This window comes from Chlorocebus sabaeus, chromosome 16 (assembly GCF_047675955.1).
Source record: "Chlorocebus sabaeus isolate Y175 chromosome 16, mChlSab1.0.hap1, whole genome shotgun sequence".
In the NCBI taxonomy this organism is placed as follows: Eukaryota; Metazoa; Chordata; class Mammalia; order Primates; family Cercopithecidae; genus Chlorocebus; species Chlorocebus sabaeus.
In genome coordinates, this window is record NC_132919.1 from 31,396,055 (window position 1) to 31,415,126 (window position 19,072).

The 19,072-nt window shown below is 45.9% G+C and overlaps 1 protein-coding gene across 2 annotated transcripts in view; it reads right to left on the reverse strand.

Annotated features, from left to right (window-relative positions):
* ASIC2 (acid sensing ion channel subunit 2) overlaps nucleotides 1-19,072 on the reverse strand; it is a 288,559-nt gene that overhangs the window by 81,622 nt on the left and 187,865 nt on the right. For both annotated transcript variants that reach the window (XM_008011004.3, XM_073004848.1), the window contains exon 2: nucleotides 11,667-11,817. In XM_008011004.3, the coding sequence (XP_008009195.1) occupies nucleotides 11,667-11,817 (151 nt within the window). The remainder of the gene's footprint in view (nucleotides 1-11,666; nucleotides 11,818-19,072) is intronic.

The following is a 19,072-nucleotide window of genomic DNA, read 5'->3' on the forward strand; positions in this document are numbered from 1 at the left end:
GATCTGGCCTCTACCTATCTCTTCAACCCCAGGTCTCTTCTGTAGATGCAGATGCCCTTGCACACTCTAGGCTGTTCTTGGCCTCTGCTTCTCATTCCCCTCCCTCTGCTCAGGACTTCAGCTCTCCAGGTCCTCAGATTTTCCTCTAACTCCCACATGCTGCCCAGCAACCTGGCAAACAGGCCTGAGACTAAAACCAAAGGTCAACTTCTCTCGAAAGCCTCCCTTTAGATACCCTTGTCCCCTCCTTTCTGGAACTGACTATCCCCTCCTAGGTTCTCAATCTATCTTCTATCTATCACAGCGCTTGGTGACACTTAATTGCTGACATGTTCCCCAAAAAGACTGCAAATGCCTGGTACTCCTTAGACACTTTATATGAAAGCTGTTGGGTGAATAAATTTCCATCTGCCATCTAAAAAGAGCCCTTCAGATATTCCCTAGATTATAAACTTCGAAAACCTGGACTGGGCCCTTCATCTGTGTCACTGAGGTGCCTGGCACACAGTAGGTGTGCAGTTGAGATTTACTAAATTGGGGACATGAGGTCTGAGGTTGGAACTGTCTCATCTGCTTCCTAGCTGTTCTCCTCAGACCCTTGCACTGGCTGGGAGTTTTAACTAGAACACACGTATTTTCTGCATCACGCTTAGCATGTGCATTACGCACATCTTTCCAGAATGAAAAAAAGTCAGGCTGCTTCTCGTGCTAAATGGATACCTGCCTCCAATGGTGTTTCTGATTTATGGCCTCATTTCTTCAAAGTCCTTGGATATCTGTTGAGACCCCGTATCCAGCACAGAGGCCCACTCTGAGAGGGAGCCTAGCATCTCAGCTGGCTGCTGTAGGTTCCTGTGCCCTGGACACTCAGAATTCAGGCCGGAGCCTGCTCCTGTCACTCTGGGAAGGTCCTTAGGACCTGGCACCATGACAAGGGGTTTTCCTGGGAGCAGAGATGTCGGAGAAACCATAGCAACCATCACCACCCACGCTTGTTCTGCCCCATTTGTAAAGGGGGATAAGAAACGAGCTACCCGTGATAGCTGCTCAGGCCTTCCAGCTATGCTAAAAATTCATGATGATTTTAAATTTAATTATTATTTTTATCAAAGCAATATATGTACATAATTTAAAAATCAAGTGGTATTGCAAGGCTTTTCATGAAAAGCAGCAGTTTCCTGCTCCACCTCTTCCTACCCCCGAGTCCTACTTCTCAGAAGCAACAACTTTCAACTGTTTTAGCTGTTTCTTCTGGTATTTACTTTCATATTTCCATGAATGTCAACTGCTTGAGAGTTATTTCTTGGTTTTAAAATATTTTAGATCCTGTCTACTGAATTCCTACCACGTAGGAATCATCTACAATCATATTATATTATCTGCACGATTCCTACCTAATCACAGAAGATGAGGATGTAGGCTTCTTAGATGATGTGTTCCACGATGCTGCCTTTCCTTTCACCCTCCAAATATAGTGATATGATATTTTGGTTAAATCAGTATCCAGCTTTTACATAACCATGACTCTGTAAATATTGTGCACAGCCCAGCCTTGCAGTATATAATGTTTTTGATCTCTTTCTTGTGAAATAAATATTTTGTTTTTCCTGGTTTGTTTTTTTTCACTTTGTTTTGTTTTACCTTGCTTTTTCTTTGTTGGTTTGTATGGCTTGCTAGTACCCATCACTAGAAATCCCAGACTCTATGGCAGAGCTGTAAAATGCCTCTCAGGACAGCCAGGCAGACCCACAAGGGCCATCCCTTGTGGAGCCAACATCTTCCTGCTCCAGTTTGGATGGAATGCTCTCCAGGCCTCCTGTGCAACTATTGTCCTGGTTCTTCTCTTCATCCTCATCAGGAAATTCTTTTAGGCCAGATCCTTGTCTCTGGAATCTTATTCAATCCTTGATTTACCTTCTCATTCTCCAATAACTTCCTGAAAAATTCCACATTTTTTGGGAAACCAGATTCTACTGTCACATTTCATTTGTAGTTTGCTGGGTATAGAATTCTATTTAGAAAAGAAAGTGTCCCCCTCCAGAAACTGGAAAATATTTTGTCATCGTCACTTGGCTTTGGCTACTTCTGTTGAGAAATCCTAGGCCATTCTCATTCTGGATCCCAGGCATGTGACTATTTTTCTCTCCAGAAACTTTAAAGATTTTTTTCTTTATTTCTGTTAGCCTGAATTTCACCAGGATGTGTCTTGGACTGCGTTTTTGTTTTTGCTGCTATTGCAGACGAGACACGGTGAGCTTTTTCCATCTGGACAATCATGTAGTTCAGTTGAGCATTTTTGTTATATTAGTCCTTTGACAATGTCCTCTTCTCCATTCTCTTGGTTTTATTACTCTAGAACTCCTAGTAATAGGATGTTCTAGAATAGCTTCCTGGATGGACCCTCTGATTTTCATATTTTTCTCTCACTTTCTACCTATTTGTCTTTTTGTTTTACCTTTTTGGGAGATGTCCTCTGTTCCAATCCTTCTATGGATTAAAAATGTTTGCAATCATATTTTAAATTTATTTATTTGAGACGGAGTCTCGCTTTGTCACCTAGGCTGGCGTGCAGTGGCATGATCTCGGCTCACTGCAAGCTCCGCCTCCCGGGTTCACGCCATTCTCCTGCCTCAGCCTCCCGAGTAGCTGGGACTACAGGCGCCCGCCACCATGCCCGGCTAATTTTTTGTATTTTTAGTAGAGATGGGGTTTCACCGTGTTAGCCAGGATGGTCTCTATCTCCTGACTTCGTGATCCGCCCGCCTCAGTCTCCCAATGTGTTGGGATTACAGGCGTGAGCCACAGTGCCTGGCCTAAACATATTTTACATTTAATTTATTCTTCTCTGAAAGTTGCTTTTTAATAGCATCCTATGCTTGTGGTTATGGATGCAGTATCATCCCTTATCTCTCTTGAGAATTTTAATTAACGTGTTTTGATGTTTTCTCCTGCTTCCTTCATTTATTTTTTATTTATCAAAAGGCTTATGTGGTGTCTAATATTATCCAGGCACTTTTCTAAGCACTTCATTAATATTAACGCACTTCAATCCTCCCAACAACCCTATAAATGTAGATAATATTATTATTTTCATTTTAGAGGTAACACAGGTCACACAGCTGGTGTTACAGCTGGGATTTGAACCCAAGCAGCCTGGCTCTATATCTTGTGCTGTTAGCCATTGTGTCTGTTTCCTCAATGTTTCTTCTTGGTTTGATTTGGGTTCCTTGCCTGTTAGTGGTTCCCCTTAAATGCTTGGCTCTTTGGTGGCTCATTCAGGGGTAAAAGATCCTTAAAGCCTTTCCTTGTGTTGAGGGGGCACTCCTTAAGGAACTTCATTCTAGGGTGACCTAACTAGGCCTTTTAAGGATTCCTGACTGTCATTGTCTGTGAATCTTTTCTTTTGAGCTTGTCAATTTCTCCAGGAAGGGATCCCCTCAAACTTCTGCTCAGGTGTGGGTGGGGTAAATTAGTCTGGCTGAGGGTCTCACTACTCAGTAAGTAGAATTTCCCTCACCTCCCTGTTTTTCGGCATAGCAGCACCTCACCCGTGCCCGATCTCCCCAAGTCCAGAGTCTGTAAGAGGGATATTTGTATGGCTGCTTCTGGCCATGGGAGGATGTCTAGGGGCCTGAAAGTTCCTTTTATAGACTTTTAACTCTTCCTCCTAGTTTTACCTCCACCTCTCAAACCTGTCTTCAGCAGTATCTTATGCCTCTAATTCCTGGTCCTGTATAGGAGTTCTCAGATGATGTCTATTGGCTTTTGGTGGCTTCCTCAGTGCAGACCCTCAGTTCTCAGCCTCGTGTAATCTGCCAAGTTGATTGACACTCATCCATCTACTTTACATCTTCCAAAAATTGGCTGGCAACTATTTACGGTTGTCTTTTCTCCCATCCTCTTTGTCCTATGGGTTTATATTTACATATGTAAAAAAAACCTTTTGATTGCCATTTAGGTGGGGTCTAGGAAGGGGACCTCCCATAAACACACGTGTTCAGCCTACCATGTTTAATCAGAAGTCTAGAATGCCAGCTTCCCTGCAGCTCTAGTGTGCTGCAGAAAGGTCATGAGCTTCTTTCACCACCCAGGAAAAGGGAGAGGGATGCTTACAGTTGGTCTCTGGGATGGACACAGTCATGGAACCAACCAGCACTTTTAATCCCAATGACATCTGCCTCCCATCCAGTGGTTTTCAAATGGGGCATCCTCAGTGGTGCCTCGGGGTTGGTCACAGGGAGCAAGGGAGAAAGCAAATGGGGTTTTCCATTTCCAGTGGGACCACAGCCATGCGCTTTTGTCTGTTTTCTACGTGGGACTATGCTAAAGCTTTCATTCAGTATAATGATTCTGCTCCTGAAGATGAAAAGAGGAAAAAATAGACAAGGAGGATGGCAGCAGACCTATCATTATATGGCATTCTGTCTTCAGAGATGCTGCCTAAACCTCTTTCCCTGTGCTATTTTCATGGCAGTGCTTTTATGACCACATTGTGAGCATTAAAGGAATTTAGTGGAGGAAGCACCCCTTTTGGGTGTGGATGTGAATTTTAAGCTTGGTTCAACTGCTTAACTGGGTATGTGCCCTTGGGAAGCTTACAACCTCTCTGGGCTCTGTGTCCTCATCCTGCAATGAGGATTATAATACCTTGTTAGCAAGTGATTGGGAAGGTTCATGGCACAGAGTAGCTATTCACTAATGTGGGCTTCTCCTTCACTCTGGCCCTGGCAGTATGCACAATTTCAGCATTGTTTTTCCTCTCAACAAATGTGTAGTGCCCTGATATACATCTGCGAGCCAGACAGTCCAAGGTCTCTGACTTCTTGGGACTTGTGTTTAGTGAAAGGGCCAGACAATAGAAACAAATAAGGAAATGAAGGTGATATGGTTTGGCTTTCTCCCCACCCAAATCTCATATTGAACTGTAGCTCCCATAATCCCCATGTGTCAAGGAAGGGACCCAGTGGGAGGTAACTGAATCATGGGGGCAGATTTTCCTGTGCTGTTCTCGTGATAGTGAATAAGTCTCATGAGATCTGATGGTTTCATGAAGGGGAGTTCCCCTGCACACGCTCTCTTGCCTGCTGCCATGTAAGATGTGCCTTTGCTCTTCCTTTACCTTCTGCCATGTAAGATGTGCCTTTGCTCCTCCTTTACCTTCTGCCATGATTGTGAGGCCTCTCCAGCCACGTGGAACTGTGAGTCCATTAACCTTCTTTTTATTTAGAAATTACCCAGTCTTGGTTATTTCTTCATGGCAGTATGAAAATGGACTAATACAGTAAATTGGTACAAGTAAAGTGGGGTATTGCTATAAAGATACTTGAAAATGTGGAAACCACTTTGGAACTGGGTAACAGGCAGCAGTTGGACAAGTTTGGAGGGCTCAGAAGAAGACACGAAAATGTGGGAAAGTTAGGAACTTTCTAGAGATTTGAAGGGCTCAGAAGACAGGAAGATGTGGGAAAGTCTGGAAATTCCTAGAGACTTGTTGAATGGCTTTGACCAAAATGCTGACAGTGATATGGACAATGAAGTCCAGCCTGAGGTGGTCTCAGATGGAGATGAGGAACTTGTTGAAAGCTGGAGCAAAGGTCACTCTTGCTGTGCTTTAGCAAAGAGACCGGTGGCATTTCGTCCCTACCCTAGAGATCTGTGGAACTCTTGAGAGAGATGATTTAGGGTATCTGGTGGAAGACATTTGTAAGCAGCAAAGCATTCAAGGATGAGGGATGAAGAGTAGGGGTGAGGGTGGCAATTTTAAACAGGGTAGTCAGGGGAGACCTCATTGAGAAGGTAATATCTGAGAGAAGAGTTGATGCAGGGAGGCAGCAAGTCATGTGGATATGTGAGCAAGGAGAACTCTCATAGATGTTAGTAGCAAATGCAGATGCCCCAAAGTAGGGGTGCTCCTGGAATATTCAAGAAGCCGTAGGGAAGCCTGTGTGACTGCAGCCAGGTTAATAAGGCGAGGGGAGGGCAGTAGGAGCTGAGGAAGCTGGAGGGATAATGGGGTCCAAATCTTTACCCCTAGAATGGCACAGTTTTAAAAAAATTATTCCTTTGCTCATACTTGACAGCATACTTGACAGATTATCATGTTAACACTAATTAACACTAGGATTTGGGGAAATCAGGGCAGATTATATTTGATAAAAAAGTGTATTTCACTGGAGTGCATGAAGGATAGAAGGAGATGAGAAATGGAGGGACCTATTTGTGGTCTTTCTGACACTCAAATCCTTTTAGAACTTGTTAGAAAACTCCCTGCACACGGATTCTGGTTTCCTCAGACGTAACCCACCTTCAATTCTCACCCTGACCCCCACCTCACTCAGTGTGGCCGTCCACAGGGCTGTCTGCCTAGAAGTTGTCTCGGGAGTGCCTTCTCCAACCACCATCGGCCCAACTTCTTTAGGACTATTACTGGGTCCTCAGGTGAACTGATTCCCCTGCCCACTACTGATTGGTCCAGGGGCGGGCACCTGCCCTGTTTTTGTTTGTTTGTTTGTTTGTTTTGTTTTGTTTTTCCTAAACAGGACATCAGTGAGAGTCAAAACAGTCTCTTGCCGGGGGCAGGATCTGTAAAATATAGAACTCGGGATCTGTTGGGAGCCATGTGTGAAAAAATATGTATGAGGGAAAAATAAGCCTGTTTCTAGTGAGACAATGAAAAGAATTCAGAGAGAGGAGGAATGAGAGATCAGTGGGTTTAGGAGACTTGGGTTCCACTCGTTCCTGACGCTGCATCCCTGACCCTCCTGCTGGCTGGTTGTCGAAGTTTGTCTTGGATTCTGAGATCAATATAATTTCTTTTATGCCTAAGCTTGTTTGATTCAGGTTTCTCATGTGCAACCCAGATAACCCACTGCCTGTTCCTTTTATCTTTGAAGTTACTTAGAGGTATCTACACAGAATTTCATTTTTAACAACCTCTCCTTCTGCCTTCAATTTAATTTCTGTTAGAAAACCCTGGCCATGAAATCTGCACTGCTACAGTCTAAGACAGCTTTTTCAAAAGTATATTTTGTGAGCTTTTCCGTGAAAATGAAGGTTTCCGTGGTCAAAGGCATTTGGGAAATAAATGCTGCATGTGCTATTCCTATCTTGGAGATTCACGATGTGGTATATTAAAGAATTCCTGCAATGAATAAATGTGTTTAATGTTTTTTGACCAGAATTCCCTAAATTCTTTTTGGGCCCTGCGCCTTTTTGTTCATAAAACATGTCATATCCCAAACTCCTGATGTTCCTTAGGACTCATTTTGGGGCATACTCTCTAGGACCACATGCAACGGAACCTCTTCCTTTAAAATGGCATATTACCAGGGTGCCCCACAAGAAGATGTGTGACCAAGGGGAGCACCCTGGTGTGGGGTATTGTCAGCCTGGAGGAAGGGACATTTTTGATAATTTTCATAGGGTCACCGTCTACTCACTAAGCATGAGCCCACAGGGCTGGGTCTACTCAAAGAGTGTGTCTTTTGTTAACTTACTGCTTGGTGCCCTCTGTGTTGATGGTGGTCAACACTATCACCACCTCCCCAAAAGGTCCTCCCTGTTAGTTAGAATTATCCTCAGAAGAGTGGTTCCCTCACTGCTTCCTAACATTCCTGAGAAGTGGAGCCATCCACAAGGCAAGGCAAAAGTGTTCCAGAGGCTCTGCTTTGGGCAGAATGCGGCTTCCAGATGTTGACCTGCTGCAGAGTTGTGTCTCAGGTGTGGGATATTTGGAATAATCTCTGCTTCTGGAGGTTTTTTTTCGACCATCTTCCCACCTGCTAGTGGGCATGATCACCCTCTCATTGCTTACAGTTTGCAGAGAACTCTCATTTGAGCCCTTAAGCCCTCCTGTAAAGCCAATGGGTTTTATTTGTCTCTATTTTACAAATGAGGAAACAGAGGCCCATTCACTTGGCCTTAGTCACACAGTTAGGAAAGGCAGAGCTGGGATGGGGTCTTGGGTCTGCTTGACCTTGTCGTGCCATTTTCTCTGTCTTCCTATACTGCCTCCATCATCAAACTGCCTGGGCACACATCAGACTGCCACAGGCACATTTCAGTTCCTTTCCTCTCCATCACCACCCAAATATCTCCTGGACTCCTGGGCCTGGCCTCCTTCCTCTGGGGATTGAGAGGTGGGAATGTTAAGGAAGGGAGATGGCATCTGTGGGGCCGCACGGTTCGGCAGGTCGGGAAGGCTGCCTCCTAATGACTGTGGCAGGGATAGGCCTGGCTGTGTTCATTGTCCTCGGGATCAATGACCAAGCAGCCATGTGTATCTGCACCTTCTCAGGTGGTTTTACAGACAAGCATCTCTCACCTGCCAGAGCCCACCTCCCATCCTTCAACAGATGTGCTGGCTTCTCTCTCACCCACATGGGACTCACCTCCCACTGGCCCAGGAAATAAGCAGCTTTGAGGTGACCAGCATCTGCAAGAGGCAGCACATTGCTCAGGGCCTTCTCAGCCTGAAGAAAGGTACAACGGAGGGAACCCTAATGCAAGGGTTCAAGAGTCTAGCTGTGGAGTCAGGGGGAAGTGACCAAACCTCAGCCTCCTTTTCTGGAAAATGGGGACAAGGAGTTCTACCTGACACTCAAGGTCATGGTGAGGAGATAGCCAGGAATATGGAATATTATGACCCCAGGAATATGGGAGGTGGCTGCAAAAGCCAAAATCCATGAAGTCAACTAGAGTTGTCAGAAGCCGTTTTCCAATATCTGCTCTCTAATATGGTAGCCACCAGCCTCCTGCAGCTAGCTAACTTAAATGAATGAAAATGAAATTTTATTAAATATTTAATTCCTCTGCAAAGGCATAAGAATGATACAGCGGACTTTGGGGATTTGGGGAAAAGTGAGGGTGTGTGGTGAGGGATAAAAGACTACACATTGGGTACAGTGTACACTGCTTGGGTGATGGGTGCAACAAAATCTCAGAAATCACCACCAAAGAACTTATTCATGTAAGCAAACACCACCTGTTCCCCAAACATCTATTGAAATTATAAAAAAGTTCAATTCCTCATTCTCCTAGCCGCTTTGCAAATACTCGATTGCCACAAGGGTTTAGTGGCTAATGTACTGGACAGAGCAGACAGACAACATCTTCATCAGCCCAGAAGGGTCTATAGGACAGCACTGATCAGATTTTTATTTAACCTGTTTCTTCTGCCCCTCTATCCCCTGCCCCTGCTTTAAACCCGTTCTTCATACAGCCTGCTTCCCCAACTCCCCAGTCTCAAAGGAGACTGTCTAAGTGACTGTACTGGTCCATCTCGCAGGGATGACTCAAACTCTCGCCAGGAACGAGACTGGAGTTCTCTTGCAGAAACTGTGTGCACATCTGGTGCCCCCAGTGAGATAATAAGATCCTGAAAGGTGGGGTCTTTTCTCATGCCTCCTGCACCCCGATGATGACCTGCACAGTGTTAGCATGTGACAAGTCCTTAATCAAGATTATGAATTTTTCCCGAATTGGTGTAGCTCATCGTCCGGTCAGGTTGACTGAGGGTCCAAAAGCTTGGGTCAGAACAGTCTTGGTTCAGCTATGAACTCACTGCATGACTTCAAAGACATCATTACTTCAATCCAGCCCTCAGGGGAAAGAGAAGGTTGGCCTGGAAGAGATGATCTCAGTGGTTCTTTCCTGCTTTGACCATCTGTGGCTTTGGGAGGCAGAACATAGACTTTTTGGGTAGCCTTGTAGCCTGCAGTCAGTGCTCAGACCAAGGCCATATCCCACAGGGAACTGTGCTGTGTGAGGATGTCTGTGATGGGGGCCTGGCACTGAGAGTGCACGTGTGTGTGTGTATGTGTGTGTGTGTGTACATGTGCTTTTGCTCCTGAATCAAGATAACAGGCTAGGAAACCTACCATTATCATGGAAGGACATAACTAACTTCTATTTAGGCTTTGAGTGTGGGGTCTCCATAACTCATTTTATTTCCTTATTTCTCTCTTCTTCCACAGACTATTAGATAATCATATGTGTTCTGGTGTCTGCAAGAAGGGCCTCTCTTTGGGGACCAAGACTCCATTCCCTGGACCCTGGGTTGTCTACAGGCCCCCACAGTCCCAGGGCCCGGTTGGCCTCAGGATGCCCTGTCCACCAGCCCTCAGGGATGCCAGATATCAGAACGGACACAAACCTTCATCCGTCTGCACCTGGAGGGGCATTGAGTTGAGAAAAGTACACAGGATCAACAAAGCGTCTCCTCAGCGAGTGGCTGATGGGGCTTGGGCTGCCCTGGCTCCTGAGGTGAGCTTCCAGATGGCACTGGCGCAGTAACACGTGTGTGGCCATTTTATCTTTCAGTTGGAGGAGCAGAGGACTGGCTGTGATGGGAGGTAAATGGTCACACTCCCCTCCCCGCATCAGGGTGTCCCTGAGAGAGGGGTGGTGGGAGACAGCCTGGAGTTTGCAGTCAATCCTCCCGGGGTGGAAGCACTCGCTGTCTCAGCAGCCTGATAAGCCTGGGTATGGTGAGTGCCAGACTCTAGAGTCCAAAGTCGATGAACTCAAGGCACAGGGGTGGCAAGAGGTGGGTGCTGGGCTGCTTGGGCTCCACCCCTTCCTCGGCCCCAACCTGAGGGCCCAGGACCTCCCTCCTGCTGGAATCTTCCTTCCCCTCCCAATCCCCTTCAGGCTGCTCCCCACGCTCCTCTCTTGACCCACCTCTGCAGTCCTTCCCATTATGCCCTGAACACAGCATTAATCTGACTTTGGGTCCCCCTTAAATCCATGTTTCCCACTCTTGGGCACCTCTTTACCTTCTTTTCCTGGTGAAATTCTAGAGGCTGCCATCACTCCTTGGCTTGTGGCTGCATCACTCCAGTCTTTGCCTCCGTCATCACACTGCCTTCTCTGTCTGACCTTCCTGAGCCCCTCTTATAAAGACTTCTGTGATTACATCAGGCCCATCTGGATGATCCAAGACCATCTCAAGACTCTGCTCAAATACCCTTGGTGTTTTTCCTGACCCTGTCTCCTGTGATTGTGTCTCTTCCTCTGGGCCATGATCAAGGACTTGGTCTTTTTCATCATAATGTCCTTACTTGGGTGCAAAGCCTGAGATAGTGTACATGGTTAAGGAATGGTTTGCTGAGGAAATAAATGAATAAATGAATGCATGAAATAAGCTTTAGGGTCTATACACATGGGTCCCCCAGGGGCTCACATAGGCACGATGCCAGGTCCCTGAGCCCATGTCCTTTGGTATTCCAACACTTCCCAGCACCTCCAGCTTCCCCCAGTGGGCAGCAGCCTGCTTTCCTTTCAGTTCTTCTAACTGGGTCGGGATATTCAGGATGACTGAGAGAGAAAGAGGCTGATGCATCCTTTCCTCCTTTCCTGAAATCAAGCCACTCACCTGACCAACCACACCTGCTACTTCAAACCTTCCCGCATGTCTTCCCTCCCCCTACCTACCTTACCTCTCCAGTATTCCCATCATCTGTCCCTCTCCCACACAGTAAAATGTGAGGAAACCCGGGGCATCCCAGCCCAAGCCAGGGACATCTTTATGATTTAGCAGCATGTCACCAACCTCTTGTTGGAGAGTAATCCCTCACAGGGTGGGCCAAGACAGCTCACCAATCTCTCAGAGACAGGCCTGCAGCCCTCCACCATCACCCTATGCCCGGTCCCTGTGCCCAGCTCACCTGTCTCTCCCCAGATGGGCAGGTACTCATCCTGCTGAATGTCCAGCATGATCTCCAGCCCGTTGCCTGTCCCCCCCTTGACCGTGGTGAGCAGAGGTTTGCCATCCTCGCCTGAGTTAAACATGTAACACTTCCCATATTTTGTAAACACCTGAAGGAGAGAAGAGAGAGAGAGAAGCACATGGGTAACTTCAGACGGGGGTCCAGAGATTGGTGAGACCCCAGAAATCTGACAGCAGGTCAGAGTCCCCACAGCCCGTCACCATCACCCCTCTCAGGAACCAGCGGTTTTTCATCTTGGCTGTGGGCCTGAATTTTACCAAGTGAAAATCTGGCATCAAACAGCAAATCTGGATGCCCTTTGGGGTTTCTTGCAGTAGCATCTGGTCTCTTCTTCCTCTGAGCACTACCTTGGGAGGTCCTGTTCACTTCCAGGCATTAAATATCATCTGTAAACTCCTGACCCTTCAATCCACACCTCCAGCCCTGGGCTCTCTTCTGGCCTCCAGACACACTGGGTTCACCTTTGCGGTATGCTTCCAGCAGACCCTGGGCACTCAGTTTGTCCACAGGGAACTGATCTTCTTCCTTAGCTTCCCCACCCCATTGGCAATTCTCTTGCACGTCTGTCCCAGGGAACAGCATTACCATCTGCCAAGGGGCTCAAGTCAGACCCTCAGAGTTGCTGTCCACTCTTCTTATTCCTTATGCCGATGACGAATCGGGCAGCAGAATCTATCAATAACCTTTCTACATATGTCCTGAATTTAGTCTTTTGTCTTCCTTACTGATGAAATTTAGGACCCAAGCGTTTTTTTGCCTGCATCACTCTGGTTTCCTGGCTGGACTTCAGGATTCCAGATGACCTTCTCCAGCCCATCCTCTAAGGTAACTGTGAGTTACTCTGGAATGCAAACCCTATCACATTAATCCTGTGCTGAAAACCCATCAGGGCTCCCTATGCTCTTTAGGCTAGAATTCAGACCTGCCATGCCCAGTCTTTTGCAATGCTCAGTCTTTCGCAATGCCCTGTCTTTTGCAATGCCCTCCACCTATTCCTCCTGCCGTTCACTCTGCTGCTTTCCGCCTGAGTCCAGCAGCATCCACTGGAAGGTAGACTCCAGGGGCTCAAGGACTATGTCTGCTTGCTCATGATGTATCTATCCCTAGCAGCTAGTATAGTGACTGGCACATGGGGTGCTCCGGAAATACATGTTGAATGAATGAATGAATGAGTGGGTGGGTGGATGGAGCCAGACCAAACAACTTGTAACAGCCCCAGGTCATATGCTGCTGCTTCACACACTTGTGGTTCTCTACTTGCTGCTTCTGGCACCAGTAACTCCTTTTACTTCTCTCTCTGCCTGGACAATCTCTAGCTGGACTCCAAAACCAGGTCAATGCATTTCCTTCTCCAGTAAGCCCTCCTGAAACCCTGGACCAAGTTGGGTTACTCGCTCCCCTTGATCCTTCACCACAGCACCCCTTGCTTGGCACTCACTGAATAGCTGGTTTTGCATCTCTCCTGAATTTGACTCTGCCTCTCATTTCTGAATCCTGGCACTTAGTACACTGCTGGCACACAGTAGGGGCTCAGTCAACTTTTGCTTGATGAAAGTATGATTACAAAGAGGCAGAGTGATGGTGTAGAAAAAGCCCAGGGAAAGGAATGCAGAGATCTTTGTCCAAGTTTTGATATTGCCACTTCTTAGCAGTGTGACTTTAAGTGAACCAAATAAACCCTCCCAGCCTCAATGTCTCCATCTATAAAATGGGGGTTCTAGTCTTTGGCTTTGCTACCTCTCAAGGTTATTGAGAGGATCAAATGAGGTAACGCATGCAAAAGTGCTTTAAAACTGTAAAAGCTTTCTACAAATGCCATGGGTTATGATGATTATATAACTGATTTCGAACCTCCAGCTGAAGCCAAACTACATCTGGCAGAATTGGCTGGAGGAGAGCCAGGCTGACTGTGTTGGATTCCTGCAGCCACAGAGATTTGGGTCTAGGCCACTTTCCTGAGCACGCTTCACTGCACTGTCCCATCCTACAGCATAGAGGCCACAGGGAAGCTCTTTGGCTTCCCAGCTTTAAGTGCACGGGCAAGTAAATAACAGAGGTGACTGTGGGAGGCTGCCTTTCTTATGTAAATCTTTATGGCTAGATAGAAGAAAGGAAGAGGGGCTTCTATCATTTGCCAGGAGCTGTGCTAGATGCTTATCTATGTTATCTCATTTAACTCTTACAACTGTGACCATTGGCAGTTATTGCTTTACCTATTGTGTGGAGGAGGAAACCAAGGCCCAGACAGGTTAGGTGACTTGCCTAAGGTCATACAGCTAGTAGGAGAAAAACTGAGATTCAAATCTACATCTGTCTGATTCTAACACATGTGTCCTTTCTGCTGTGCTGTCCTGGGAGGGACATGAGGGTTTTCGTCATTGGGACACTTCCTAGCCACATACTGCTCCTTTCTGCCTTGCTTTTCTCATCAGTCCATCCAATCTTCATATGTATATGCTCCTACTATGTGCAAGGATTATGGGGATTGCAAAAAAGTACAAGCTCTACTGCTTGCCTTCAAGACCTGTAGGAAGGGTTAGTGAAACATCTATGTTGTTCTCCACTATACGAAACAGCTCTGAGTCCCTGGTCAGCTGCACTATTTCAGGACAGCCAATTCCTACTCTTTCAGCTTCATGGCAGAGGAGAACAGCTGGAATTAATGCAAAGTCCAAAGCAAACATGCTTTTTCAAAGAACCAAGTTTTTTCATAACTACTGCATATAGCAATTGAACTTGGCAAATGAACTTATCCCTTGGAGACGTGTTCTTGGGGATCACTGTAATGAACAGATAAGAGCATTTCATAGCACACCCATTGCAAGGCGTTGAACACATCTGGAGTGAATTCTGGGGTGCTCCAATACAGCTTTTCTTTGTAGACACTCTAAATATCCTCTCTGTCTCTTCAAAATTGCTTATAATATTAATTTGCCTATCTGTATGAAGGGATTTGCAAGCAAAAGTAAATTTCAACTTAGCATCAGATTATTGCAAATTCCAACTCCTTCACCTTTTAGTCCTTGAACTTCAGAATACTGGGCTGGGGTTAGAAAGTGGTGTGGACTCCTGAAATCAGCTGTGATCTCGGCCCTGCCAAAGCATGCCCAGTGCCATCGGTGAAGGTGTTGAACCTCCCTAAGCATCTGAAGATGATGACAAGGTGTAAGAACTGAAAAGTGTCTTAGAGATCATCTTGTTAATCCACCTTACTTTACATATTAGGAAACAGAGAGCCAGGAGAGAGGAAACGACTTGCTAAAGGTTATACAGCAAGAAAGTGTCCAACTGGGACCCCTTCCTTCCTTTATACCAGCCTCTCTCAGTTTTTCCGCTTACAAAAAGAAAGGGAGGGTCTAGCGGGGTGCTAAGATCCTCCCATCTCTGCACTTCAATCGATCATTGACTGAGTGTCTGCTTTGAGCAGATACAGTGAGAACGGAAGTCTCATGAATTGAAGGCTTTCCCTGTCAAAGAGGGAGCAGAGAGCTCTTTACAGTGGGAGTGAGTAGAGACTTGTTCCCCATCCTTGACTGCCTCCTTGCCAGGGCTAGAACCCATCCTAGCCCAGGTAGCAGCTCCTGCAGCTGCCCTTGGTGTCAATGTAATCTTTCCTGCTCCTTCTTCTGGGTGCAGTGTGCTGGAGCAAGTTCACAAACGTGCCAGGTGTGAGCTGAAATAGGTTAGAGCTTGGTCAAGCGAGGCAGTCACTGGAGTAGCAGGGGTGGGGAGCCAGAGGGTGACTGCAGCCAAATCAGAGAGGTGGCCAAGTGACAGCTAAATTATTATTTTTTTTTTGAGAGCCAAATAATGAATGAACTCCCATTCACAATAGCTTCAAAGAGAATAAAATACCTAGGAATCCAACTTATAAGGGATGTAAAGGACCTCAAAGAGAACTACAAACCACTGCTCAGTGAAATAAAAGAGGACACAAACAAATGGAAGAACATACCATGCTCATGGATAGGAAGAATCAATATTGTGAAAATGGCCATACTGCCCAAGGTAATTTATAGATTCAATGCCATCCCCATCAAGCTACCAATGACTTTCTTCACAAAATTGGAAAAAACTGCTTTAAAGTTCACATGGAACCAAAAAAGAGCCCATATTGCCAAGACAATCCTAAGTCAAAAGAACAAAGCTGGAGGCATCACGCTACCTGACTTCAAACTATACTACAAGGGTACAGTAACCAAAACAGCATGGTACTGGTACCAAAACAGAGATATAGACCAATGGAACAGAACAGAGCCCTCAGAAATAATACCACACATCTACAGCCATCTGATCTTTGACAAACCTGACAAAAACAAGAAATGGGGAAAGGATTCCCTATTTAATAAATGGTGCTGGGAAAATTAGCTAGCCATAAGTAGAAAGCTGAAACTGGATCCTTTCCTTACTCCTTATACGAAAATTAATTCAAGATGGCTTAGAGACTTAAATGTTAGACCTAAAACCATAAAAACCCTAGAAGAAAACCTAGGTGATACCACTTAGGACATAGGCATGGGCAAGGACTTCATGTCTAACACACCAAAAGCAATGGCAACAAAAGCCAAAATTGACAAATGGGATCTAATTAAACTAAAGAGCTTCTGCACAGCAAAAGAAACTACCATCAGAGTGAACAGGCAATCTACAGAATGGGAGAAAATTTTTGCAATCTACTCATCTGACAAAGGGCTAATATCCAGAACCTACAAAGAACTCAATCAAATTTACAAGAAAAAAACAAACAACCCCATCAAAAAGTGGGCAAAGGATATAACAGACACTTCTCAAAAGAAGACATTCATACAGCCAACAGACACGTGGAAAAATGCACATCATCACTGGCCATCAGAGAAATGCAAATCAAAACCACAGTGAGATACCATCTCACACCACTTAGAATGGCAATCATTAAAAAGTCAGGAAACAACAGGTGCTGGAGAGGATGTGGAGAAATAGGAACACTTTTACACTGTTGGTGGGACTGTAAACTAGTTCAACCATTGTGGAAGGCAGTGTGGCGATTCCTCAAGGATCTAGAAGTAGAAATACCATTTGACCCAGCCATCCCATTACTGGGTATATACCCAAAGGATTATAAGTCATGCTGCTATAAAGACACATGCACACGTATGTTTATTGCGGCACTATTCACAATAGCAAAGACTTGGAGTCAACCCAAATGTCTATCAGTGACAAACTGGATTAAGAAAATGTGGCACATATACTATGCAGCCATAAAAAGGGATGAGTTCGTGTCCTTTGTAGGGACATGGATGCAGCTGGAAACCATCATTCTCAGCAAACTATCGCAAGAACAGAAAACCAAATACTGCATGTTCTCACTCATAGGTGGGAATTGAACAATGAGATCACTTGGACACAGGAAGGGGAACATCACACACCGGGTCCTATTGTGGGGAGGGGGGAGGGGGGAGGGATAGCATTAGGAGATATACCTAATGTAAATGACGAGTTAATGGGTGCAGCACACCAACATGGCACATGTATACATATGTAACAAACCTGCACGTTGTACACATGTACCCTAGAACTTAAAGTATAATTTAAAAAAAAAAAAAAAAGAGACGGAGTTTCGCTCTGTCACCCAGGCTGGAGTGCATTGACGCGATCTCAGCTCACTGCAAGCTCTGTGTCCCGGGTTCACGCCATTCTCCTGCCTCAGCCTCCCAAGTAGCTGGGACTACAGGCGCCCGCCTCCACGCTCGGACAGCTAAATTCTTTATCAAGTCAAGACCACCAGCAGGAGGCCTAAAATCCTTGTATGACTTCCTATTACATTTAGGATGAAGCCCCCAGTGCCCCCAGTCCCCACCAGGGTCCTGTATGGCTCAGCCCCTGGCATACTTTCTCCCTGCTCTCACAGGCTTCAAATATACTGGCCTCTTCGGATCCCAGGATGTGCAGCAAGCTCTTCCCCGCCAGGCATTTCCACATGCCTAGAGTGTTCTCTGCCTAGAATGTTCTGGCACGCTTTGCCTGGCCAACTCCTCCTGATCAGGCCTCAGCTTGAAAGCCACTTTCTCAGAGAGGCGCTTGGCTTCTCCAGGCTCCCAGCCTTCATTCAAATCGTGACTTCTTGTTTTACAACCTCATACACCTTATATTTTTCCATTATAGTATCTATCAAAGTGTGTAACTGGACGGTTATTTATATGATTATTTGTCGGATGTGTTTTCTGCCAGATTGTCAGCTTTGAGAGGGCAGGGACTGTGTCTGTTTTATTGAATGAATGAGTGAATGAATGAATGAATAAGAGTCAAGGTGCTGCTGCCACACATTTCCTTGTGTACCTCCAGGAAGTGCTCTTCTGTGTTGGCTGGCCTCACCTGGCTCTGGCTGGAGCTCATGCTGACATCTTGACCAGCTCCCCTTCCCTCCTGTTCTCTGCTGGAGCCTTCTCACTTCCCACCTAATTGGACCCAAGCGTTTTTGCTTGCATCTCCATGAAGGCATTAGAGGAAATAATCCTTTTAGGAACTAAGATGACTGGGGACAGTTTACCTTCCTAGGTGCCGGCGGAGAGGCTCAGGGAAAGCGAAGTGCCCGCTCCCTGGCTGCATGCCTTTCCTGGCCTCCCAGCCTGGGCTGCTGAGCCTGCCACTCTTGCCTGGCTTTTTTTCAGAGGATTATTTTCCTCTCTGCTCAACATCAAAAGCCAGAGAGCTATTTACACACAGTGCAATTTTGCTACAAACTTGGAACAAGATGCAGCTCTTTCTGCATATTGGGGCATCGTGACGTGTAAGAACACACGCTTCAAATTTATGCCTTATCGCCCCTAGCCAGAAAATATAATTTATTTAAGTCCAGACTGTCAGGTTGAGCTCACTGCTTCTTCAGACCTGCTAGTCTGCCAGGCATTTTTCTGCTTTCCCAGTAAGTGTTGACAGGCCCATTGTGGATGGCAAGGCTGGATTTGCCGGGTTGCTGAGAGTCTAGGATTGCACTTAGTTGGATTGGTCTACAAGAATTAATTAGGAATTAAGAAAGATACATGTTTCAAACCTGGATCTCCAGGAATGGTGGTGGTGGTGGGGGTGCTCCTGAGATAAAAATAAGTCGCACAACTATCATTTTCATTCCTAATGCTTGCATTGTGTGTTACTGTTTAGAGATTGAGATTGCACATACATAGAACTTCAACTTTCTCAATGGCCCTTTGAAGATGGAGGAAAGGAAACTAACAATTCCTTAGCTTCTACTTTGTGCTGACTCCTGATTGGCACAGTCATGGTTTTATGTAAGTTTTTTTTTTTTTTTGAGACAGGGCCTTGCTTTGTCACCCAGGCTGGAATGCAGTGGCATGATCACAGCTCAC